The 26,115-nt window shown below is 39.7% G+C and overlaps 1 protein-coding gene across 1 annotated transcript; it reads left to right on the top strand.

Moving 5' to 3' along the window:
• Nucleotide 1: 1 nt before the first annotated feature.
• ERMP1 (endoplasmic reticulum metallopeptidase 1) lies at nucleotides 2-19,793 on the top strand (the record flags this gene model as incomplete). The annotated part of the gene is made up of 15 exons (XM_026083597.1): nucleotides 2-108; nucleotides 724-1,025; nucleotides 4,730-4,857; nucleotides 5,208-5,313; nucleotides 6,152-6,298; nucleotides 7,526-7,618; nucleotides 9,143-9,355; nucleotides 10,259-10,479; nucleotides 12,247-12,421; nucleotides 12,996-13,186; nucleotides 13,804-13,956; nucleotides 14,493-14,695; nucleotides 15,453-15,568; nucleotides 16,069-16,232; nucleotides 17,493-19,793. Coding segments are annotated over 15 exons (2,484 nt in total), but the record flags the coding sequence as incomplete, so codon positions are not given.
• Nucleotides 19,794-26,115: the final 6,322 nt, after the last annotated feature.

Below are 26,115 nucleotides of genomic sequence, written 5' to 3'. Positions count from 1 at the left end.
GCTGCTGTACCTGCTGGCGCTGCGGGCCCTGGCGCACGTCTCGCACCGGCAGCTGCTGAGCCGGCCGGGCCGCGGCGGCGCCCGCGACTTCAGCGCCCCCCGCGCCAGGTACGGGGCCCGGTCCCGGTCCCCGCCCCGGCGCGACGGGGCCGCGAGGCTAAGCGTAGGCTCCGATGCTTCAAGTGCTGTCGCTCTCGCGTGGGCTGCCCCGCAAAAGAGACAGATCTTGCTCTGCTCGAACAATGCACCTTTCCTACCTTAGTTCTCGTAGTATTATAAAAGTGCGTAGCGTCTAGGGAGATGCTTTGCGAGCTGTTAATTGGCTCCGGGGAAATCTTACTGAGAATGTGCTTATTCAGGGGAAAGGGCGTGTGTATATGCAAAATGCATGCAGCCAGAGACAGAATCCTTTGCAGGATCTTTTCCCTTTATCCCTTCATTTCTTTTTTTGGATTGATGCTACAGAGAAATGCGTTTTCAAAACATAAAATTAATGCCTTGTTTTAGTRTCCTGACAGACAGGATAAGGAGCCCTGAGCAAAGATCAGTTCTGCGTCCCTTACTGTAATGCTCTTAGATATGTGACTACAGTTAGTCTGGTTGCCTTCAGTTTCTTCTGCTTACTGCAAGTTTTGGAGTAGAAGGGTGCACAAAAATGTTGTAGTTGTGGATCAGTTACGTATTAAATGTGTTGGTGCTGAATGTGTAATTTGTCTTTTGCAGGGGATATCTTGATGGCATAACAGCAATTGGGCCCAGAACAGTTGGAAGTCCAGAAAATGAAATTCATACAGTTAACTACCTCATAGAACAAATTAAGGCAATTGAAGTTGAAAGCACAGATGCCCACAGGATTTTTGTAGACATACAGAGGCCCACAGGCTCCTTCAGCATTGACTTTTTAGGAGGCTTTACCAGTTACTATGCAAACATAACCAATATTGTAGTGAAACTGGAACCCCGAAATGGAGCTGAACATGCAGTATTATCCAATTGTCACTTTGATTCTGTACCGAATACTCCAGGTAGGTCCATATACTTATGCTGCATATCATATGAGCTGCAGAGCTTTTTCTTTTTAAGATGTGATTTGTTTTTCTCATAGCAGGTGTGTTTATAGCCACACACTAGAAGACTGCTTGTATCAGCTAGTCTGTGCTTGATTTTGGTGAAATTCAGTATTTAGAGCAACAGGTTGGTCCTATTGAAGTCAGTGTATTTCAGGATTTGTCATTTTCTAGTGGATGGTTAATTACAGATTCTCTATTTGTATTTCTAGAAAGTTCTTTTTTTATATCCACCTTTCCTGTAATTCACTGCTTATACATGTGGTTCACGTGCCTTTACCTGTAGTTCAGCTCTTTCTGTATTTCTGTACTGATTTAAACCTGATATTCATTTCACAGGCTGCTTTGTGCCAGAGATTTCCCATGCTTTTCTTTTTGATTCACTAACCACAGTGTGTGTTTTCCTCTCCCAAGGCTGGTATTGTACTTTACCTCAAATTTCTACTATTATATCCTTACACTATGCCAGTTTTTATTTCTGCACTCAAAGCTTCTGTCTTAAAAGCCTATAGTGATTTCAGTTATGTGCTTGGTGGGTTTGTTTTTTGTTTATTTGTTTTAAACATACACAAGTAATTTCATGTCAAGAACAGTTGAGTACCACTTAGACAAGCAAAACACCTGCTGTACTCTTTGCCCTTTTTCTGTCAGCAAACAGCATGCAGAACACTTGCTTCTCTTCCAGCCGTATTTAGGCAAGGTGGATATCCAGTTAGGTTTAGTAACTGTGTTATTATTGTACATGCTTTGTGATTTAGGAGCTGAAGAGACACTAATTACCGTATTTATAATCCAGATATGGCTGCCCAGACCTAAGAAGAATATTTTGGAAGTATAGTACAATGTTTATTAAAACCAGTTTTTAAATTGCCCTATATAAGTTGCAAGTCAGGGACTATGGTCTGTAACACTGTCTGTAACACTATGTATCTGTAACGTGCTTATGTATGCGTTAATTTATTTTTGCAGTTACTCAGACAGTGAAGTATTTCACCAATTTTACACCTAAGTGCCAAAGAAATATTAGTGATTTGTGTAGGATTACACAGAAATCAGCAGAGGAGCTAAAAATCAAGCTGTATGCTTACCCTTAATCACAAAGCAGCTCTTTACCACAGCAGTGGGTTGTGGTAAAGAGTGAAAAAATCTTTTGTTTTCTTATTGTGAAAGTTGTACATAGCCTAGGCAAGAATCTTTTGTTGTCTGTTCCCTTGTATTTCTTTAAGTTCTTTGCTCACAGCTTTGTTTTAATTACCAAAAATATAGTACAGAACCAGAATCGGCATGTCTCTGATATTTCAGTATCAGACTGATACATTTGAATATCAGATAATGAAAGATAATCTGCTGTTGACTTGCATAGTCATGTGCTTTCCTGATATGATTAATGGTCAATGAGCCTGTTTGTATGCTGATGAAATAGATATCAAATCTGTATAAAATTGATAAAACTTGTTTGGTTTGCTTTAGGGGTTAGTATTGCTCATACCTTAATTATTTTTAAGCATTGCAAGATGTTCTGTTATTTGGATGTTTAAAATTATCTTTAAGGTGCCACTAATGTTCTTGTGTATGCATTTCTTGGAAAGCAAAAAAAGCAAAACTGTCACTTTTGCTAATGGTGTAGCTTGGTATGGTATTGGGGAGGCAGCAAGGAAATGGAGTAGAGTAAAACTCAGTAAAGCATTAGACCTTCAGCATTAGAAAACTTTAGTATCCTTTTAGCTAAACATCCAAGTGAAAATAAAATTTGCGAAGGAAAAATGTAAACTATGAACTCCCAATACATTTCTCATGTTCTAATAATATTAGTTTTCAGTTTATTAGAAAGAGGAATGAAATAGACTGTATGAGTTTGAGGGTAGAAATATCTTTGAAGTTTTCACTGTAGATGGGTGTGATAATGTGGTTTTCTTAGATTGCTGATGTTTGCCATAAGATCTGTTTAAAACTATTTAGAATTTTGCTGTATATTTAAATATTTGGGGCTGAATTTTTCTCTGAGCTTGTGTACTACAGTCTATGACTGCATGACCACTTTAATCAGGCATAAATGTGTGTGTCTGAAAGAAACAATTCTCTTAGCTTCATAGTGAGACTGCTGAGGGAATGATCTCACTGAAACCTAATCACACTTTTGCTGAATTATTTTTCAGCACAACATAAGCTAGGTAAAAGAATTCAGTGTGGCGAAGGGTAGGCTACTGATAAATTCAGATAGTAATATAATCTGGGTTTTTAACTGGATATCTTATTGGTGGGCTTTTTTGTTTTGTTTTCAAAACTTTGGCAGAACGAGGCTAGAGAATCGGGGTGGAAAAGATTTTCTTTGTCTCTATTTATTTTTTAATTCTGAAGTACTTCTGCACAACGAACTAAGGCTAAAAATTTGTTTGAGGTTCGTATTTGTGCCAGGAATATGCCCTTTTCACAGAAGGGCAGATGCATCTCAATTTTGCCAAGTTACAAGTCTTGGAAAAGCTACATTTTCTTTTCAAGTGTAAGACAACTTTAGCAGCCAGTGAGTCCGCTGAATCATACTGTGGCAAGCAATGCTGACCACACTGTCTTCCTCTCAGTGCAGGTGAGCGTGGTACGTGCAACCTAGGCTACACGAGTGAAGTGAATTTCTCCCATTGCTCCCAAGTTTCATTGATTAGAGTGGGATAGGAAGAGGCTAGGACTTGCACATAAGTGAGGGAATTGGGGCGTTGTGAGACCTTGGCTAAAAGATGGATATTTAATCAAGATGAAAATTTGACAGGGGGAGGGAGGAAGAATTGGGGGTAAGTCAAGAATAAGGTGTTGGATGAGGATCTAAAAGAAAACAGAAAACAGAAAACTGAGGTCAAAGCAAAAGTGGTCCTGAGCAAAGGAAGCTGAGGGTAGCAAGTAATAGAAAGCATTTGGTCATGAAAATACCACATCATAATGTATACTCTCCTTTAAAGAATGTTATAAAGGTCTGAATTCTGGTGTTTATTTGCTTCTGAATGCTTTACTTCGCAGTCTTGGCATTTAGTTACTTTGTGGTTTTGTCCATTTATTTAACTGCATTGTAGCAATGTATAGAATGTTTTAGGGTGATATGTGGGAATACTTAGTTTTTTTTAAATTAGATTATGTTGTAAACGAAACTTATGTCCTCATTTGTTCATATTGTTAGAAAAATAAAAGTGTAATTATCACTTTGCTTGTTAAGCTAGATGATGTACCAAAAGCAAACTATCACCAGCAGGGGAATGGGTTTTGGCAGAATTATTATTCAAATGATCTTAAAATATCATTTATCTAACATTATTGGAGTGGAAGTGCATTCAGTAGGATTAATTATAAAAATGTCAGACTGTGAATATTAAAGGAACATTCTCAACTTGAGCAACCTAGTCAGTCTGCTTTTTAAGAGTAATGTTGGATCAGGTATCTTGTACTTTACCTCTTTTGAACTCTTAAACATTATTTTTCTTTCTTCTGTTGCTCCTAGCTAGTATAGACACAGGATGCAACCTGTAGCAGAAAATACTCTGAAGCTTGGCATAATTACACCCCATATACAGTTAGATTAAATGATTGAGAGGAACAACAAACTTCTTTTTCTCCTCTGGTCTTTGTTGCAGTTCTGTGTTTGTTGTAAGTCATGCTGTTCTACTGATTATTTTAAGGTGCCAGTGATGATGCTGTTAGCTGCTCAGTGATGCTTGAAATACTCAACACTCTCTCAAAATCATCAGAGCCCCTGCAGCATGCTGTCATATTCTTATTTAATGGTGCAGAAGAAAATATTTTGCAGGTAAGAATGTGCTAGAATTATAAAATATGTATCAAAGCTGTGAGTTAAGATTCTGACAAAGGAAAAAAGAACTACAGATATGACTTGTATTTTGGCTGTTGAAATGTTAATTAAATGTCACTCTTAATATCCTGAGGAARAAGTACTTGCTGTCAAAGGGAAAAAATTTACTTAGATTAAGAATATTGTCCATATGAATTTAATTAGAATTTGGTCTTCTACCTTCATTTGTCATTAACTATGATCTTGCTGCCTTGTCAGACCTTGAGGTGTGATCATCCGTGATGGAAAAGAACATTTAGGCTGGTCTGGAAGATATTTGACCTACATCTTCTTTGTTTCCCATCAAGGCTAGTCACGGCTTCATTACACAACATGAGTGGGCCAAGTCGATTAGAGCTTTTATTAACCTGGAGGCAGCAGGTGTAGGAGGCAAAGAACTTGTTTTTCAAACAGGTATGAGCATGCATTGTGTCCCATTTCTACACCAGGGTAATTTGATAATAAGCAATGCAGATTTGAAAGTCTATTGAAAGTGTCTCATAAACAAAAGACAAGAGAACTCCTGTGCCTTTTTCTCAACCCTCTGCAGCCAATAAGTTGCTCTACATCTTTAGTTACGTGAAAGCTAAAGCACTGCCACAGAATTTCCCCTCATGGGAGGGAAAACCTGCACAGAACAGAATTACAGAAGTTGTATTTCTCTTTCACCTCAAGGTTGTAAGGGGAAAAACAGATCTGGATGTTTTTCATAGGGTATGCTTTATTTTATTTAGGCAGCTGTTCTTTCAAAATATCTGCAGAGAGATATTGTCAGTAGAATTCCATCTGCTGCCCAGAAAGCAGCAAAACTCCTCAAATAGACACTTGTTAAACTTCTACACCGTCCTGGCTGGACTGTAGACTTACTTCTACTGTTGCAATTGCTTGATTGTTTCCTTGCATTGAATGCTTCAGTGGAGAGACTTTTCTCTCTGTGACAATTTTGATGTGCGATACACGAGTAATAAAACGGAAACCCTAYTAAAGGCTGCATTAATACTGGGTCTTCTTTGCAAGATGCTTATCTGTCTTGTCACTGAACACTCAAGGCATCAGCCTTTTTTCGGTGTAGCTAATCCTTTCCCTCAAGTCCATGAGTCCTTTAGCCAACACAAATGAACTCAGTGTACTTTCTGGAGCAACAGTATTAAAAGTCTATGATAACAAAAGTATTGTAGAAAAACTCACTAGAGGTATGTGTCTTAACTGAAGTTCAAAATATTTTTTGTAAGCTTTTTGCCGTTTTTGTTAGGACCTGAAAATCCTTGGTTGGTACAAGCATATGTATTTGCAGCCGAACATCCCTTTGCCTCTGTGGTGGCACAGGAAATATTTCAGAGCGGTATTATCCCAGCAGATACAGACTTCCGTATCTACAGGGACTTTGGCAATGTTCCAGGTATGTTATTGGAAGACATATTAATGGGTGTTATGTAACCATTTATCTAAGTTTATAACAAGGAGATTGTGAGCTGATCACTGAGCACTCCCTCAAATTTGGTTTGTCTTTTGGTTTGGGAGTAAATTTTCCCATCTTTTCTAAGGCACGAGCCTTCACCTTTGGTGTGCCATATAGGTTGTAAGCATGTATTTGGAGACTGGAGTATTCCAGATAGAAACTACAGGGTGGAAAACAAACTTCCTAAAAATCAGGAAAGCACTTCTAGAAATAACAGTCCACTGTTAAATATCCTATTTTGAAACATTCTGGTAGTGATGCTAATAAATAACCTGCTTGGAGGAATGAAAAGCAAATAACTATCTAATGAATAAAAGGAGAAAATGTGCACTGGAAAAATGTGGAACACAAAATGACGTCTGAACAAGCACAGTTCAGAGGAATGTAAACTGCTGTAAAATCCTTGCTATCTGACGTGGGTTGTTACTGGAGTCACTTTCAAGAGAAGTGATCTATCTGAAGTGTTTCTTAGGACAAAACATGTTAGCACATTCTAAACTGTTCCAAAATACATTTCTAGCCTGAAAATCAAGTAGCTGATCTTGAACAATTTGTTCTTTGTACAATCAGAATCATAGCTAGTTCATAAATGGATTCTTACTGACATCTGTTTTTTCAAACTAACAGAAATAAAATGATTGAGTAATAAAATGAGGGAGTAAAAAGAAAACACCTGGCATTTTGAGAGAGTGTTCTTAGAAGGCTACAGTTTTGCTTTTAATTACTTTTCAGAGTAGATCTCTATTGATACTTTAACAGTAAATGTTTAGAAAGCACAAAGTGTGAAACTGAACATTTAACTTAGGCTGCTCTACTGGTACATATGAAGGTAGACTATCTTCTCTTTTCTGAAGCTGAGATGATTGTAAGATTTTTTTTTTTAAATGCATTTTGCCAGTTCATGTCAGTTTGTGTACAGATGTTGTGAAAATCAATGGATTAGGAGGAATGGATATTTTTAAATGGTTGAGTATTCTTTCTTTTAAACAATTGTGGAATCCTAATAAGTCTTCATTCTACAAAGCAGGCTATTTTTGTTCATCTGAGGAAAGTGGGTGATTTACAAAGCAGAGCAATTACATTTTGAATGAAATATATCTAAAATAACTTTCACGTGTCTTTTGAGCTCTCAGATTTACAATTTTCTTTTTTTTTTTCTTTCTTTAGGAATAGACTTGGCTTTTATTGAAAATGGTTACATTTATCATACAAAATATGACACATCAGACAGAATTTTAACAGATTCCATTCAGAGAGCTGGTTGGTATTTCAAGAATTCCATTAAAAATTTACCGAAGAGAGGGAATACAGAGCTGTTACTTTATTTTGCTGTAACACCAATATCTCAAGAAAATTGTATTTTAAAAAAAGGCTGGGCGTGTTCTAAAGAAAGAAGAGTTTGGTATATGTGTGCTTCTGAAATACATAGGGAATAATGTTTGGTCAACTCCAGGAAAATATTAACCTCTAAGTAGGTTATAGAACTATGGAATGTATTTAAAACTGTAATTTAGCTGTTTTGAGTAGTTACGTTCATTGATACCTGATTGTTGTTCAGAGTTATGTGTTTGTTTTTCCTTTTGGTTTGTATACCCTCACTGATTGATCTTCATCGTGAGAAGCTTACAGTTAAGTAGATGGTGTTGAGACTGACCCATCAACAGAGGTTTTTCTCTGAGAATGGGTCTCAGTCAAAATTTTATGGCGTTACTATACGCTATATAATGTTTGTATAAGTAAGCTTACACTGTCTGTATACTGCGGATAAATGGGATCCAGCCTCTTCTAACAGGTTTTGCTCATAACAGACTATTTCATGGGTTACAAAAAGAGGAAATTACAGTGAGTTCTTTAGTTTCACAGAAGAGTCTAAAATAAATCTAGGTGCCTCCATGATTTTGACCACTGCCCTCTTTAAACATGCAGAAGTTGCATGGATTATCCGTATTCATCTTATGGCTCTAGCTTTGAAATTCTGGGAATGAAAATCTAATATTATGACAAATAAGCATTTTAAACACATCTTGCAGAAATGCAGTTGTGAGAGAAGGTAATGCTTTCTCCATAAATTCCTATTGGAAAGCTGATCTTTTTTTTTTTTTTTTTCTTGGTCATTGTGGTGAGATAAAACATTTTTCTGCTAAATGTATTACTGGAAAGAAGAAGAAGGGGGGGGGGGAGCAAACTCCTGAGCCAATAAGAACTTCTACGGGTCAAGTAGAAGCAAAATAAAAGTTGAGAACAACTGTTCTTACTTGATTACATGTGTTTCAGCTGTATTGTGTGAGAGAAAAGGTGATTGGTACCCATAGATTAGAAAGGAAAATAGCTTTCTTTGCTCCTACCTTACAGTCTTCTAAAGAAAAGTAGATAATTCATAGTCAGTGAAACATGATGAGGTTAGTAGGGACAGGAGGGAGAAGAGGAGGATTAGCAGAAAATTACTCTTCTGTTTTTGAGCTTTGAAGTCTGCTACTTTAACATCAGACCTAAAGAAGAGCTTGTGGGCTGAAAGCTTGCCTGCTCCTTTGATACTTCCGCAATAGTCTTTCAGTACATGAAGCTTTCCAAGTATGCTTACTTTATGGACTGCATAGATTACTTTATGAAAATACTGTGCAGTGTATAGCATCAAACAGGCATTCAGGATAATCAGTTTTATATTCACTTCTTGCTTCATGGAGGAGGATATTTCAATAGCTTTATTTTTAAGTGTGTAAGAGTGCTGTGCACTAATTCTTCAACCTGGTGTAGTTATGCTGTCTGTCTCCTTTTTTTGAATAGGTGATAACATTTTAGCTGTCCTAAAGTACCTAGCAACATCAGATAAGTTGGCTAAATCTTTTGAGTATCGACATGGAAATGTCGTCTTCTTTGATATATTTGGTTTGTTTGTCCTGGCTTATCCTGCTCGTGTTGGCACCATTATGAACTGTATAATAGCAGCAATTGCTCTTCTTTATTTAAGCAAAAACGTATTACAGCCCAAAACCAGAGGTAAGACTAGTTTAAAAAAAAAATTGCTTTTAAACTGACCATTTCTCATTCTATTAATTATTAACAATAGTTACAACATTATCTGTTTATCTAAACTCCAGAAATGAATTTTAGGTATGCAGCATGCCATAGGAATTGCTTTTCATTTAAGAGATGAAATGTTTCAGCTGTGAAAAATTATGATGAAGGAAGACTAAAATAGGCCTAAATGCTTAGCTTTTGTGAATCATATGATTATGTCCCTTATCCTTTCATGAAGATTTAAATTGAGTCTTTTAAAGATCTGAAAATGGAAGAAACTTTAAATTTGGTTAGCATCTGGATTAACTCATTTCTGTAATCATACAGGTGGGGCTTTAGAAACATCTGTTTCTTTAAGATCTGTCTATGGACAGGAACAAATAACAAAATAATAAATGGGGAAAAAAGATAATAGAACTTAATAAAGGGCCTTAACAATTAAAATCCTCCAGTTAGACCTTTTCATTAGAGGCATATGAGCATACCTTTAAAAAAAAACAAAAACAAAAAAACCCTAAATCCAGAAAGCATTTCTGAGGTAAGAAAAAATTGCAAGAAAAGCAACTCTGAAATTTTTTGAAGACTTTCTAAGCCGCAGGATGGTTTTACCAGTTCCCTAGAGAAACTTTTACCAATCAGACACATGGTAACCAAGATAATATGCTAGTACTCTGGGGATTTGTCCTGCAGTGTGGAAGACTTGCAAGGGGACAGACTGAGTGATTTAAACCCTGCTGTTGTTCAGAAGTCTTCAAAGTAGACTTTTAATACAGTCTTATCATTTTGGTCTTTAAAGTAATTACACTCCAGAGATAACTTTAATCTTGGTAGTCTGCTGTAGAATATGGCGCTGTTGAATAACATTTTTTTTCTCCTTCATAGCTATTAATAACCTGAAGAAATTCTCTACTGCGTTTGGCCTAACATTGTTAAGTTGGATCTCTGCACTGGTAACTGTCCTTATTGTGGCAGTGTTCATCTCTCTCATTGGACGGTCTCTTTCTTGGTATACCCATTTCTATGTCTCCGTCTCTCTGTATGGCACTGCAGCTACGGCCAAACTCATTCTTGTGCATACGCTAGCCAAGAAGTTCTACTACAAGGTAAGCCTGACATTGCTAATGTTGAAGGGGAATGTACTGGGGAATCCAAGGAAGACTAATTTTTGAGTTGGTTCAGAAGAGGAGTTAAGTTTTGTGCATTGCCCAGAGGTATTTAAAATGTTTGTCAGTTGTTTCATTTAAGCAAATGTGTTGCCCTACAGAATCAGAGTTAACATCCCTGATTTTACAGCTTTCTCCTTGCTAATGACCCGTAACAGTTGCTACAGGTTGCTGAAGAAAAGGCAACAGCTTTGTGGAAGATAGTATAGGGTAATATTTCCCTACCCTTCCTGCCATCAGAGATCAAAGAATGAACTGAAACTGAATGTTCATATGAGAGCTGCTTCTTACCTTTAGCAGAATTTCTGCTTCTGTAATATCCTCTTCTAGATGCGTTATCTGTACTGCACACAGCTTTCTAGATGAAGCTGGTGTAAAAATTTGAGTATTTGTCCTCCTTTCTATAATTATTCTGGTATTTATTAGTTGTTTTCACCATAGCTGGACATGCAACAGAGCTTTTTGCGGTGTCCTTTTCTGCAGTAGATAAAGGTCATGAGACACCCATAAGGTTTAGGCAGAGGTTTGGTGTGCATTACCTTTGCATTGCTGTCATTTTGTGTCATGATACTGCTCTCTTTGTCTAGAATTCTTCTGTATGGGCTAACAGAAACAATTTTTTACTTGCATAGTAATATTGTAATTCATAAGTATAGTTAGTAATCCAAAATGTTTGGATGGTAAGTCAGTTGCACGGTTTTGTATTACTGTGAAACCTTGAGCTATCAAACAGATAAGTCAGTTTCTGCCTATAAAAATGTTATTTGATCCTGCTTTAGGTTTCCAGGTTTTAGGCATGTCAATATCATTCATCTGTTAATTACTTTTCTTCTTAGCCATTTATACAAGCTTTGGACAAGGGAATTTTGGAAACCTAATTTGTCAACCAAGTCCAACTTTATCCAAATGCTTGAAACTTAAGAACTTACTGAGATATTATTTTGTGGAAACCTATGGGTGAATCTATAATATCCTCATCTGGAAGTGTTTTTGGGTTGTTGTTTTTTTTGAGGGTTTTTAATGAATTGGCATGTGTATATATAAAATACTGTTTTCCCCTTATGGAGATCATGTTGAAGTCATTTTCAATGTAGATGTTCCACTGCCATTTTCCAGTCTTCTTGAATAGTGGCTGTTACTAACAAGAGAGCTTTGGCTAACTGTCCAGCTATTTCAATTTTTGGATCTTATTCTTATCTGATCAATAGATCTCACATTTCTCTTACAATTTTCTTTGCATGTTATACCTTGCAGTGTAATGTATGGTTTATGCTGCCTTCTGCAACTGTCACTGTATTTGAGTTGCATAAGAACTTTGGAAGCTGATCTCTTACCCAGCTATCATAAGTACTGCCTAGGTGTTGATGAAATAGTGTATTTTATGTTAGTGGCTCAATAACTTGTGAATTAATTAGCTTTTTGTTTTGAAGTAGATTTGGCAACTCCCCTTTCCCTCCCCTCCTCCCCCTGCCCAAAATCAAGCACAGTACTTTCTGATAGCCATTGTTCATGGCAGCAGTCCCTCTTGGCCAGAACTACTAGTATAATTCACAATTAAGAATCTTGCCCAGCAAACCCTCTGACACTGCCTGTGTAACTAAAAAACATTTTTAATGGTTAAACTCTTTCTCTTTGTACGTTCTTATGAGATGCAATACAGAGAATATTTCTGCTCAGTGACAATTGTATTTTCTTTTTTTGTTACAGACTATGAATGAGCAGTACCTGGGAGATGTGTTTTTTGATGCCTCGTTGATGGTCTGGTCTATAGCATTGGCTATACTTACTCAGATAGGCCTTTGTTCAGCATTCATTTGTACATTATGGGTAGCATTTCCTTTAATCACTAAGCTGATGATCCATAAAGAATTCAGACAAAAAGGTAAGAATCTGTTTGGGTTTTTTTTGTATTTCAAAACCTTTATTATGTGTTTTGGGGTGTTTTCTGCCCACAGCTGCTGTTTAAGCAAGAAAAAAAAGAAATCCTGAACTTTTGAGTAGTCAAAGTACAAAGGTAATATTTTTTGTTGCAAGTAAGTGTTCTTGAACCAAAGACAGTTTATGACTATGGATGGGCTGTTTAGAAAGTCTGAAACACGTTCTGATTCTCAGGCTAAGAAGAATGACGCTACATGGGATTATAATAACTGATCATGTACTAGAAAGACAGACAGTAAAGATTGTTATAAATATTGTTATAGTTGAACAGTGGTTGGGGTGGAAGACCTCTTAAATTTTTTTTTTATTACTGGAATAGTTTCATGACATTTTTGAAAATGTCATATTGGCACTTGCTATGTAAAATGAGGACTGCTTTCTGATCAGTGTTGGGTGTGTGGACTAATGTTGTGTTTTGGGCCTTGAGGCACTATATGCATAGATAGTAAAGCTGTATGATTTTTGTCCTATTAGTTCTTACATATTTTTGTCTTTTGGGTTTTTTCTGTTCCATACAGGTGTCACAATGAGGTTTGTCATGATGTACATGCTGGGAATGTTTGTTCCATATCTGTATACGATGTACCTTAGTTGGACTGTATTTGAAATGTTTACTCCTATCATGGGACGAAGTGGTTCAGAAATTCCACCAGATGTAGTGTTGGCAGGATTAATTGTGGCCATCACTATGATTCTGTCATCCTATTTTGTAAGGAGAATTTTTAAACATTGTTTAAAACTTTAAACTTTTTTTAGAGTTTAAAATTAATGTTTTTCTAAATATTAGAAATCAATTATATTTTGACAAAAATGTTACTATAGGGAACTTCTAGGAAGCATGCCAAGTCTTGCAAGATTCTGTGTATTATGTTAGTTCAAAAACTTATTGAAGCAGTGGTTAGAAAAATAAATCTGCTGGATAATGAATGTAGCAAAGACTTGTATAAAATATGCAATTTAATGCTGGAGTTTAAACAGGCCTTCATTTTAGGAGAAGTATAGCATGTGGCTGAACAATGCTTGTATTACACTTAAATTTTTATATGCTCTTTTGGGGCTGTGTTTGCTACAGATTATTTTAGTTGTTAGATGTTTTTAAAAATGGAAATTTTTTGAAAGCTCTGGGAAGTATTCTCTTGGTTTTAGGTATTGAGATTTACAAAGAAGGGTCTTGTCTCAGGTGGTATTTGTGATAATGACATCTTTTTTTTTTAATGTACTTTTAATGTACTTTTAATTCCATAATTAGATTTTAGAAGAGACAATGTCTCTTAATTCCAAGTCATGAAGTTCTGTAACTGAGCCATTTTTTTTCTTTTCCTCTAGATTAACTTCATTTACCTTGTCAAAAGCACAAAAACTACACTAATAACTTTAACTACTGTGTTTGTTGTCACTCTGCTGCTCGTTTGTAGTGGAATCTTTTTTCCTTACAGTTCTGATTCCGCTAATCCAAAGCCTAAGCGAGTCTTTCTCCAGGTAAGAAAAGTCCTGCATATCATATTGCCTCTATGTTGCTTGCAACACCTATCACTTTTATAAAGCTTAAGAAAGAAACCATTAAACCATTCCCTTGCTCTGAGAGGGAGAAAATACTAGCTTGATTTAAAAAGTGTAAGATTATTTCTGTATTTGAAAGAATTACTAATATTTTCCATGCTCCATTTCTGTGTTTAGTTCACTTATGCCAGAAAAATTTGGTGTGGGGAGGGTATGTAAGGTTAAGCCTTAGCAGGCGAGTTTAGTAAGCAGTGATCACTTAAAAAGTGGATGTGATGGGAGATGTGTGAATATTTATGTGGCCAGTGGTCTTCTGAATTTAGATGTTTTTGTGGTATACTTCTGTCTAGGTGTTTCTCTATTCATGTTCGTAAATACTTAGTGCATACAGTGTTCAGCGCATACTGAACATGCAGAAGACCTTCAGGGTTGACATGGAAGATAGAATCACTTCTACCTCTTGCAGATTGCACAGACTCCAATGTCCTTTTTTCTTTTTTTCCTGTTTATTCTAGCACACAAGCAGAAGATTTCATGATCTAGATGGAAACTTGGTTAAAAGTGACTCTGGTATATGGATTAATGGATTTGATTATAATGGCATATCTCACATAACTCCCCATGTACCTGAAATCAATGACACCATTAGGACTCAGTGTGAGGAGTGGGCACCTTTTTGTGGCCTTCCTTGGATTCTGCCAGTGCATTTTATGTTCCGGTTGGTGTGAATGCTGCTTAACTTGAGAAATTACTGGCCAAAGCAAATTGGATGTTTATGCATTTTGCTTAAGTAAGAGAAGAAAAAGTAAGGCTAATCTTGGTTAAAAGTAAATAAGTCTTCTGCTTTGGAGGACACTTCCGCTTCTGTTTAGGTATAGTGTCTTTTGCAAGAATCTCTGCAAGAGACTGCTGCTTCTGCTGCAAAAATTTTAGGAGTTGTGTGAAAACTGATGTTAGCAGCAGTGACCCTCAGCTCCCTCTGTAGTCAGCAGAGAGAAGGGTAAAGGGAGGCCTTGTAAAGGGCGGTTCAGAGTACAAGAATGCATGTCTGTGTTGCTCTCCCTCTTTTCCACCCTTCTTGCTGATAATAGAGAAAGCCTGGAGTAGTTAGTCCTCCCAGAAGAAAACCGACTGCTGTGACTGCCTCCCTCATCCGCAAAAAACTCATGACAGCAATTTGGAGATTCAGATATCCCTATTTATTGTAATGTTTCTCAAGCTGCTGTGTAAATTCAGTTAAGAGATTAAAGTAATGAATGAAAACAGTGATGACAACTGTTCTACTCTTATGCCCTTCAAATATTTTTCTGGCCACAAGCTGTTAATTTTTAAACTTTCTTCTGCTAGAATAAATAGCTTTTGAATATTTTGTTTAGTAATAGCACAGTCAGCTATTAGAAGCCAAGAATAAGTTTCTGTATATTTAGTACATCCAACTGCTGCATTGAGATTAAAAACTAACCATTTTGTTACAGGAAAAACTGGTATCTTCCTGCTCCAGAACTTTTGCCAACAAACCCTGTTCACTTTAAAGTTCTGGCCAAAGAGCTAATGCCTTGGAATTCTGTGAGGTTAAGTTTTGAAATATCTGGTGAGTGACTGAAGCTTCTGGTTTAATTCCTTCCTTCTCCTCCCTCTTCCTCCCCCCTCCCCCCCCCAGCAGATTTTGATTCCAATACTGAAGGCTATTGTGCCATTCCTAAGGTAGTGAGCTTGACTGGTTTTGTGTGATTGACACAAATTAATTCAGTCTCGTAATACACTAGAAGCTGTGGGTGTCATATTGCAGGTGGTCAAAGACTGGTATCTTGTCTGTTCTGAGTAAGTCTTGATTTCTTTCAGCTAGTCCTTTTTCGAAGACCATTCTATAGCTCTATCCCTCTCTTTCATGGCTAACATTTATTAATTGAAGCTTCTTCTGTGGAGAACACAGTTGTTTAGCTGTATCTTGCTTTGGAAGATACAAGATAGTAATGTAGAGACTACATGTTACCATTTAGGAATACAGGTGGTTGAAATTAAACGAAGCAGGGTAGATGGTTTTTCCACCTTCGTTTGTTCACACACATAGATACATCTGCCTGTCTGTAGGTCCCAGTCACATGTCACTGTATATTCGACCACGCGAAGGGTCAACTCTGTCCACCTGGTCTCTTGGAGACGGAAGGCCGATTGCTAGTGTAGGAGGAGATTACTTTGTGTTTTACTCCCATGGGCTGCAGGCTACACCGTGGCACTTCTGGATGGAGTTGACAGTGAGTATGCCATTGTTGGAAACACTTGGTCTGTCCCAATGTCACCACTTCTGCATTTCTATGAGTGAAAAATGTTATAACAACTTTCTTAAACCTTGCTTTATTTCAAAGTTCCTAATTATAGCTTCTCTGTCTCTTAATTTGTCCATCTACCGTGTATCAGTTCGTATATATCTTGATGCTTTGTCCACTAACTTTTCAAATAGCCAAAGGGAGAAGACTTTTCCTTGTTTCTTTCAATAACTTACTTCCACAGTCTTGGGTCTGAAATTAGAATTTCTCTGATCTTAAACTCTTATTTCATGAAGTTTTGTCTTTATTCTTGTTACTTCGTGATGCATTTTCCTGTTGTATGTGATTTCTTTTCCATACCCTTTGTGTGCATGGTATTCTTTTTAGTTTGGTTTGGCTTTTCTTTTGTTTTTTTGTTGGGTGTTTGTGGGGGTTTTTTGTTTTTTGAAATTACAGGGCCCTTAGTGGGAAACTCATCTGTCCTGAAGCTGAAGAGAATTATAAAGGCTTTGTTTTGCTAATTTCCTTTTGGATTTTTTTTCTCTTAATACAGCTGAAAGCAAAGCTTTCAGCATTCCTACTTCAGTAGGATTTAGGGTTTTACTTCCAGCTGCCAAATTGCCAGTGAAGGTTTTTTGTTTGTTTGTTTGCAAACCCATAAGTTTTTATTACAGGTTTAACAGTGTCTTATTCTTTGAGAAGTGTTACAAGAATCTATGAAAGTTCAGGAAGTCCCTTGTTCCATCTTGGATCAGGTGGCCTAAACACTTAGCAAGTACCCTCAGAGGATCATTTGGTAAAGATGGACAGGAATCTGCAGTACAGCTAGCTTTGCAAGATTGCCATGGCAAAGCTGGGCAGAAAAGGCTTTTCAGGCTAAAGATTCACTATAGGAAGATCAGTATAAATGCTAGGTTGGACTCCATATCTTGAAATGTCATGCTGGGTTCCTAAAAGATGTAAATGTTGAGTTTTGAGTAAATATTTTGAGCATGTGCAAGCTATGTAAACATGTCAAAAGCACTGTGATCTAAATATCTAGTTGAGTTCAATTTGAATTGAACTTGCATTGTATACTTAATGATACATTCGGGGATACTAGGGATGTTCTAAAGTACAGAACAATGACTTGTGGGGTCAAGTTTGTTGCATATATATTAAGTCTGTGGAAGGGTACATCTGGATTAACTTTATATTTGGAAGCCCTAAACAAATCATAAATGCGATGTTGCTCTTTCTTTCTTTCAGGCTTCAGAAAAGCATGCTGATGGAATAGTCTCCCTTGCCATAGCAGCACATTATTTCTTTGGGGAAGATCAAAAGTCACCTCAACTCTATGCCTTACTGGAGAGACTTCCAAATTGGACATTTTCTTCTGGTTGGTCCTCCACTTATGACCTTTTTGTCTTTTAATGTTGCAGTACTGCAAAGATAATAGCCTAATCTCTGTCATAGGATGCTGCTGTAATAAACTTTTTGACAAGATGCCAGAGACTTTCACGAGAACTTAAGTACAAATGGTGTTTCTCTGGCAGTCTGACTATTTAAAGGCTAATTGGGGCTACTGCTCTCTGAGTTTCTGGGGAAAAAGCAATGCTCCATGTTGATGCAAATACAGTTCAGCTGGTTCTTCCACTGAAATGGCAGTTTGACTAGTATGGTTCTTAACATGAAGACTGCATTTGAGGAGGTAACATTAGCATAATACAATGGCAGTTGTAATGAGAAGGGCCTCGTGAAGAAATTACTTTGCTACACTGAATATAACAGTGCTTCATACGTATGTGGAGACTACCACCTGCCAATACTATCCGTCCTATTAAAGTAAAACCTTCAGCTAAAAGATGATTGTTTACATGTTGGGGTGGTAAAATACTTCTGTCATTGGAAGCTATAATGCCTGTCTTGGTTGCATTCCCAGTCATTGGCAAATGGACAGTGCAGAAAATTAGGTATTATGGAATGTGGTAATTATTCATCTAGATTATCTTTTTCAAACTTTATCTTTCTGTTAAAAACTTACTGCCTACCCTTTTGCCTGTCTCTTTAGTGTTGCAACTTGAGTGGGTAAGTTTGACCAAACTGTCATCTTGCACTTGTGTTCCTGTGGGGATCTTTAAGTATCAGCATATTAGCATGTGACTTGATCTCTTTTGTATGAGAGTGCTGAGTCACCACTCCTTTGTATAGATGTCTTATAATTAATTCTAAATTTCTGGTTATAAACTTCTAATTTATTAGAATTGGCTGTATTTTTGGTATCTCCTTTGGAGAGACTTTTGGTGGTGTGACAGTATTGCACTTTGTTAATACTTTCACATTTAACTTTTTTTCCTTTTTTTTTAACAGTAAAGTTTGCTTTCCATAAGGAAAAGTATCAAGAAGTCTTTTTTAAAAGAGTATCTAATACCTGTGGATTATCTTATTTCCACAGAATGGGGTTTACAAATGACCTTAAGTGATTTAGAATAGCTTCCAATTTTAATTGGCAAGCCTTGAGGTCTGAAGCCACTTACCTGTTTTGGTTTTTTTTTTAAATCCCCAAGGTGTTTTTTGTTTGGGGTTTTTTCCCCAGTGCAGTGTAATAGTTAACATTAGTTCCTGAAATTCAAAGAGTTCTCTGTATCTAAAGAAGCTTCTTTATTGTTTTTCCATGCTAAATATAAAATATTCTGTGACATTGACACCACACTGTAACTAACACAGACTTCATGTTTTGTTCATCTCATGAGCATTGCCAAGTAGCATGCAAAGCAGCTTTTTGTGCATGCGTCATCATACTAAATAAAAAGCATTAGTACTGGGAAGTCTGCAGGGCATGTGAAAGAAAATTTTGTGACACTTCTTAATTTGCTGTAATCCCTGACAGACAGCAGTTGCATGATCAAGTATTTTGCCTTGATATTTAACTCCTTCAAATTTTTCTGCAGTTGGGTATGTAAACAGCATGAAACAGTCTTATTTGTTGCAAGGTACATTTGCAAAGATTGTGTGACTGACTCATGGACAAGGGTAAGAGGTTTAATTACTGTAATTATACTGAACTGGACATCAGGCTCCTTAAATAAAAGCAATGGGTTACATTACTGTGTGTTGTCACTTGGTTGTATCTGATTTTTAAAGTACAATCCTTATATTATGCATTCATTATTTTTAAAAATGACTTTAATTTTTTTAAGTCATTTAAAAGAAGAGTTCATAACTTATGTTTGAATCTTAATAAGTATATTGTTTTGTATTGCACTCTTGCCTAGCTGATGCACAGCTACTTAACTAAAGCTGCACTGATTTATTCACTGTTTCTCAGTTTTGATTTCATTTGGATTTTTTGTTTTATTTTTTTCTTCTAATTTGAAGCTTTAAGGTGTTGCATGAAGAATATGTACTGAGAGCCAAAAAAATTTAAACATGCCTGTTAGAAATTTCTGGAATTTAAGTGAAGCAATAACTTTTGCTAACTCAGGATTTATCCTTTATTAAGTAATTAAATTATGAGGGATGTCTAGGTTGTTGTAAACTTCTGCCTTTCTAAATAAAAGTGAAACTTAATCAGTGTTCAGTGTGATTGTTTAAGGCATATTTGAGTTTTTATTTATTGCAAAAATTTTATTTAAGCTTTGTACGGAAATACTGCTAAGTGCTGCTGGAACTACAGTTAGAGCTAGTTGTAAGGTAAGCATGGCCAAAGAATGCAAAAAATTCTCTGAACTGAGACTGGCTGGTAAAATGAGGGTCCTTGCTGTTCACCTGGACAGAAGCAAGGTATGGTGTGGAGGGATAATAGATATTACAGCAGCAGCCTTAAATATACTTTTCAGATTGGATAGCTGGTTGCAAATTAATTGTTGCTGATCATAGCTGGAAAAAGAGGATTGAAAATTTTGCAGACTGCTTCACTGTCTGTTTCTCCACTCAATAAAAGCAGATTATTCTGCTACTGTGGTTTTTCCTATTTCTAATAAAAGTATTGTGTCTTATTCTATGAAATACACACAAAGAAAGCAGCTAGTAATTCTAAGGCTAAAAGGGCATGGCAGTAGCAACTGTTTTTATTCTTAGTGGGGCAGCAGGCAGCTAGTTGGTTGGAATCTCCTATATTCATCTGAAACAACTTACATGCTTTACTCTGTCTTTAGGCTGAAGTACTTTCCTACATGTTAATTTGGAGAATCTATACAATTTTTTTTTTAAGAGGAGGGGGAGGGGAAAGCTTGAGCAGTAAGCATTATATCAACTTAAGCATGTGGTTGCAAAGGAAGCATGTTCTAATTATGTAGGCTAATGTACTATTAGAATATGTCAGTGTACTTTCAGGTTGCCTGTCATGTAGAAGTGTGCATTTGAAGAAAGTGTTGAAATAGGTGCAACAAACAGCAGAGGGTTTTAGCTATCATAGACAAAATGACAGACTGTTCAGCTAAGTGGTGCTGTCTGGTGTTAGCAAGGCCTGTTTTTAGATTCAGTGCAGACACTAAGTTGGGTTGAAAATTTACTGAAAAAACACTGATCAAATGGACAAGATGGAACAAGCAATGCTGATTATAGCATATGGTACTGATGAGCTGATGAAGAGTCTGACTGTGGTAATGCTGTTCAGTATCTTTTTTTCTTGGAGGCTGAGTCTAATTGGATGCTTGATAATATTTGCAAGCTTCTTCTAGATGATTATCAGTATCTGGATGACCCATCTTAGAAGCTGATATGCACTGCTAGTGAGGGATGGTTAAAAAGCTATGCAGGAACCCTAAGTTCTCTGGTAAAAGTGTATGTGAATAGAGATGGTAAAGTTGCTTAAATGTGACTTGTATTTCAAATGGAGAATGTTGATTCTCGGTCTTCATGAAAACTTGCTCCAGTCTCAGGAGAAATTAGTCCTCTAGGGTCAGGCTTTCATATTCGCTGTAGAGGAGGTTCTCTTATGCTACAGTGCTTTACAATTCTGTCAAACTAAGATGCAGCATAGGGTAGCACTGTTATGCCTCCTTGATAATAGCAGGGCTCAGAGCGTGCACCAGATCATGAAACTAGTAGCATGAAGGATACACTGTCAACCCAAAACCAGAATGCTCAGCAGCTTGAGAACAGGCCCAGGAGAAAGCTGAAGCCTGAGCAGGAAGCATAGGCCAACTTTGAGAGGAAATTACTCATTAGTAGCTATTGCGTTCAAGCAGGGCATCAAGCATCAGTGGCCGCTGCTGTTTCAAAGAAACTGTGTTTACAGATTTAGAAAGCTGTAAGAATCAGATCTGAACGTTAATAAAAATTCTTGTCAGGTTTTTTTGGTAGGGAACTTGTTGAGTGTACTGACTTTAAGGGGCATGTGATGTGTAGAGGAGCAGGACTCAGCAGGATTTTGTGAATTGTGGAGGGTCATGACAGGGTTAAGTTGGAAGGAACTGTTACTAGCTTGGACTAGGTGCCGTCTTTACCCTCGGCACCTTCCCCCGAGGAGCCACACCCGGCAGTCGCGACACCCCCCGCGACCTGGATCCTGCCCGATTGACCCCTGAATTGGGGATGAGGAAGGCGAGAAAGGTGCTCGTGACACGGCGACTCGCGTTTCAAAGCTCTTCCTGGAGAAGCCGATGGCAGTGACGAAATTAACCCCTCCGATCCGGCGATTACAGCTTCAGAGCAGGAGCCCGACTTATCCCCCCCCCCCCCCAACGGACGGGGGTTGCGGGCGGGACAAGGGGAAGACGGATGGGGGCTGTGCCGCCGGGAAGCCTTGCGAGCGGGGGACTTACAGACTGTCACTGCATCTCCAGTCGTCTGTAACCCGGGGGCACGTCCGGCTTATCAGACTTTCAGTTATGAGACAGATAGTTAAAAAGAATTGCGGAAATGGGCAAGGGAGAGCGGAGTCCCGTCCAGTCACACCGTTACCTTTTTGGAGGCACTTTCTACCTCGTATGCGCTGACTCCCTACGGCTGGAGAGCGTTGTTCAGAACGGTCTCGACTCCCGCTCAGCACGCTGTACGGCTTTCAGGCTTCCGCGGGAAGTGCACGCTACCATTCGTGCACAACCGGCGGGCAGCAGGTCGCCACTGCGCGGCGGGAGAAGGCAGCACGCGGCGCGGCAGCCCGAGCGGGCTGGCACAGCGAGGCGGACGACGCCATCGCTGAGTCGCCTCAGGAGCCTTGCGCGGGCCGCCGGCGGCAGCGCCCACGCGCGGTTGCGCTTTGCGGCAGCGCTGCGGCGACCCGCGGAGCGGCGCTCCGCGCCCGCTGGCCGGTCACGTGCGGCGGCCGAGCGGGAGCGAGGAGCCCGGGCGTCGCCGCTGGAGCAGCTCGCTTTGGAGTGCGGACTGCGAGGCAGCCTCGCAGGCGGCCGGGGACCCACCGCCTTGTACCGCTGCCGAAGTGGCGCGGGCTTGTCACAACGTGGGTTCTGTGCGCCGTCGCACTGAATCCCTGGCTGCTGCGCTGGCGGCGCAGTTGTACGTGCAGGAGAGTCAAGGGGGAACAGAAAGGGAAAAAAAGGATGTTTCCCTTGTGGGGCAGCACCGCGCGGGGGGCGGGGGGCGGCCGCCCCTCAGCGCCAGCACCGAGCCGCAGCCTGGCCTCCCCCCCCCCCCCCCCCCCCCCCCCCCCCCCCCCGCGGTAGCGAGCGAGCGAGCGAGACGGCGGCCGCCGCGGGGCTCTGGCTAAGCAGGGGCACATCCTGGTGCTCGATCCGCCCCGGTACTGAATACATCCGAACGGGACGGACCGATGCCAAAACCACAGAGTGTTTCACTTAATGACACTGAAACGAGGAAGCTAGTGGAGGAGTGCAAAAGACTTCAAGCAGAAGTTAGGAAGCTGTCGGATGAAAACCGGCACCTGAGAGATGAAGGCTTGGGGCTCAGAAAGGCAGCGCACTCGGATAAATCCGGAACACCCGCAGCCCTGACCCTCAGAGATAACGGCTCTAATTCTCTTCCTTCACTTCTTGTTGTAATTGCAGCCGGTCCAACCGCAATTAAGTGATACTGTTACGCTTAATGACCTGCGAAAACTATTCGGAGCTATTAATTGGCTCCAACCAGTGCTAGGACTTTCCACGGAACTGCTACACCCCCTTTTCTGACGTGCGCAAAGGGGACACCTCCCTAACCGCCACCCGAACTTCTTTGACACCTGAAGCGAGAGAGGCACTCCAGTTATGTGCCCGCGCTCTGGAGGGCCGCCAGGGTTGGCGACGTGACTTCTCCTTGCCTTTTTATTTAGCTCTGATTGCTAACCGCTTCCAGCCTTTTGCAGTATTATTTCAATGGGACCTAAGAGACAAAGATCCCTTGCACATTTTGGAATGCATCTTTCTGTCACATCATACCCCTCCAAAAACTTTATGGACTCTTACAGAAATGTATTCTAAGCTTATAATTAAGGGATGGGAGAGATTGCAAACCATGAATGCCAGTAAGTTATTTATATCCCAGCCACAATAGAAAACTTGAACTGGTTGATGTCAGAGGACTGGGGTTTTCAAAAGTCGCCCTTGCTGATCTTTCCACTCATTATCCCCAACATAAAAGTTATGAGCAGAGGCCTGCAGCCTACCCCTAGTTACTTGACGCCGTTGTCGCCCTGTCCTGGTTCCTGGTTTAACTGTCTTCACTGATGCCTCAGGCAGATCTAAAAAAGGGCTGCTATCACGTGGCAGGACCCTACCACACAACAGTGGAAAACAACCGTACGTACATAGGAACAAGGGTCAGTACAGGTAGTGGAGATGGTGGCCGTCCGTATGGCTTTTGAACTTTGTGCCAGTGAACCTGTAAATGTTGTTACTGATTCCTGTTATGCCACGGGCCTTGTGCAAAGGTTAGAGGCCTCCTATCTCCGTGAGGTCTCTAATCCCTTGCTCTTTGCAGAACTTTTTGTGCTCTTTGGACTCTTATTAATTACAGAAAGCATGACTTTTATGTTTTGCATGTATGCTCACACATGGACCTGGCTGGACCCATTGCTGAGGGAAATCGATGCGCTAATGCTGCAGCCATGCCAGCGGTGGTACCCAACCTTCTGGAACAAGCCAGGCTGTCTCACTCCTTCTTTCATCAAAACGCCTGCTTGCTGAAGAGGCAGTTTCAACTACCCATCCAGCAGGCCAGGGACATTATTCTGTCTTATCCGGACTGTCAGCAGTTCGCCCCAATGCCTTCGAAGGAGGCTTAGGGGCCAATGAACTCTGGCAAACAGATGTTATGCATATTTTGGAATTTGGACGTCTCAAATATGTACATGTCACAGTCGACACCCATTCTCGATTTCTGTGGGCCACCACCCACACTGGAGAAAAGGCTAGGGATGTGACTCGCCATTGGCTTGCCTGCTTTGCGGTCTTGGGGATGCCAACGACCATCAAAACGGACAACGGCCCAGCCTATTGCTCAGGCCGGGCGCGTCAATTCCTCAATGCCTGGGGCATCTCTCATGTAAAACAGGCACACCCCACTCCCCAACCGGCCAAGCCACTGTTGAGCGATCGCATCGCAGCCTGAAAGACATGTTACAAAAACAAAAAAAGGGAGAGACACTGCTCACCGCACAAGAACGGCTGCACAAAGCGTTATATGTCCTTAATTTTTTGAATTGTGATGAAACAGGTTATAATAGTTCTGAATGTCAGCACGCCACAGATATAAGGTTAACACAAAAGCCCCCAGTTCTGGTCAAAGATTCAGTTTCTGGTCAATGGGTGGGACCAATGGAACTGATATAACTTGGGGGAGGGGAAATGCTTGTGTTTCTACAGGAACTCGGTTACGATGGGTGCCATCACGATGTGTACGACCTTATGTTGCCTCAACGTCAGAGCAGCAGGCATGCCCGTTGGATCAGACACCTGGGAGCGTGGCAATGTCTGGGTGACTCTTGCGAATTTAACTGATACGGACACTTTGAGTTTATCATCAATGGCGAGGCCATCAGACCCCTTCCGCACTTGCCTGGTTGGACTTCCTCTTGATATACAGCGCATGGGGTCTCTGTACAATGATACTGTGCTATCACCCTGCAGCGCGCCGGGTAAGCTTCAGCCCATGTGGTGGTGTGAAGCAGGGTGGAGAAGCACAGATGGAAGAGGTTCCACATGGTATAACAACATGCATGATGCAGGTAATTTTCCCACCCTGCCAGTGCAACCACAGGAACTTGACCTATTAGGAACCACACAGGCTGCAGTTTGCTTTTATCTAAACTACACTTCAGGAATATGTATCCATGAGACTGGCATTGACGTATCCTCCACAGGCATCTATGCCAATGAATCTGTGTGGTGAAATTATACCACTCAGAGTCAATTAACGCCCAGACCGGAACCCGGAGGGCTAGCCGCTAATATGCGTTGCTAATATGCGGCCAAAGAGCCTGGAAAGGCATACCAGGTAAAGCTGTGGGAGGCCCATGTACCTTTAGGCTTTTGACGATGTTTCATCCCAAAAAATTCTTAGTTAATGGAACCGTCCACACTCGAACAAAGCGGTCCACCCACGGCTTTACATCAAGTTGCGATAGTAACGTTGAATTTTTGAATCCAGCAGAATGTATTTTGAGTAGTATTTTTGCAGGAATAGGGACTGCTCATGCTTTATCACAACTTAATAGATTAGGATGTTGGCTTGCAAAAGCAGCAAATGCTACTAGTACTGCTTTAAGCACGTTATTAACAGACGTAGATTCAATTAGATATGCCACCTCACAAAATCGGGCTGCAATTGACTTTCTGCTATTGGCCCAAGACCATGGCTGTCAGGACTTTGAAGGAATGTGTTGTATGAACCTGAGTGATCATTCTGAGTCAATACATACAAGCATTACAAAACTGAAGGAGTTAACAAAACAATTGCAAGACGATGGTGAAAACTTGTGGGGACTGTTTGA

This window comes from Apteryx rowi, unplaced genomic scaffold (genome assembly GCF_003343035.1).
Source record: "Apteryx rowi isolate R43461 unplaced genomic scaffold, aptRow1 scaffold_61, whole genome shotgun sequence".
NCBI lineage: Eukaryota > Metazoa > Chordata > Aves > Apterygiformes > Apterygidae > Apteryx > Apteryx rowi.
The sequence above is the reverse complement of the archived record's forward strand: the minus strand, read 5'-3'. Positions and strand labels throughout refer to the sequence as shown.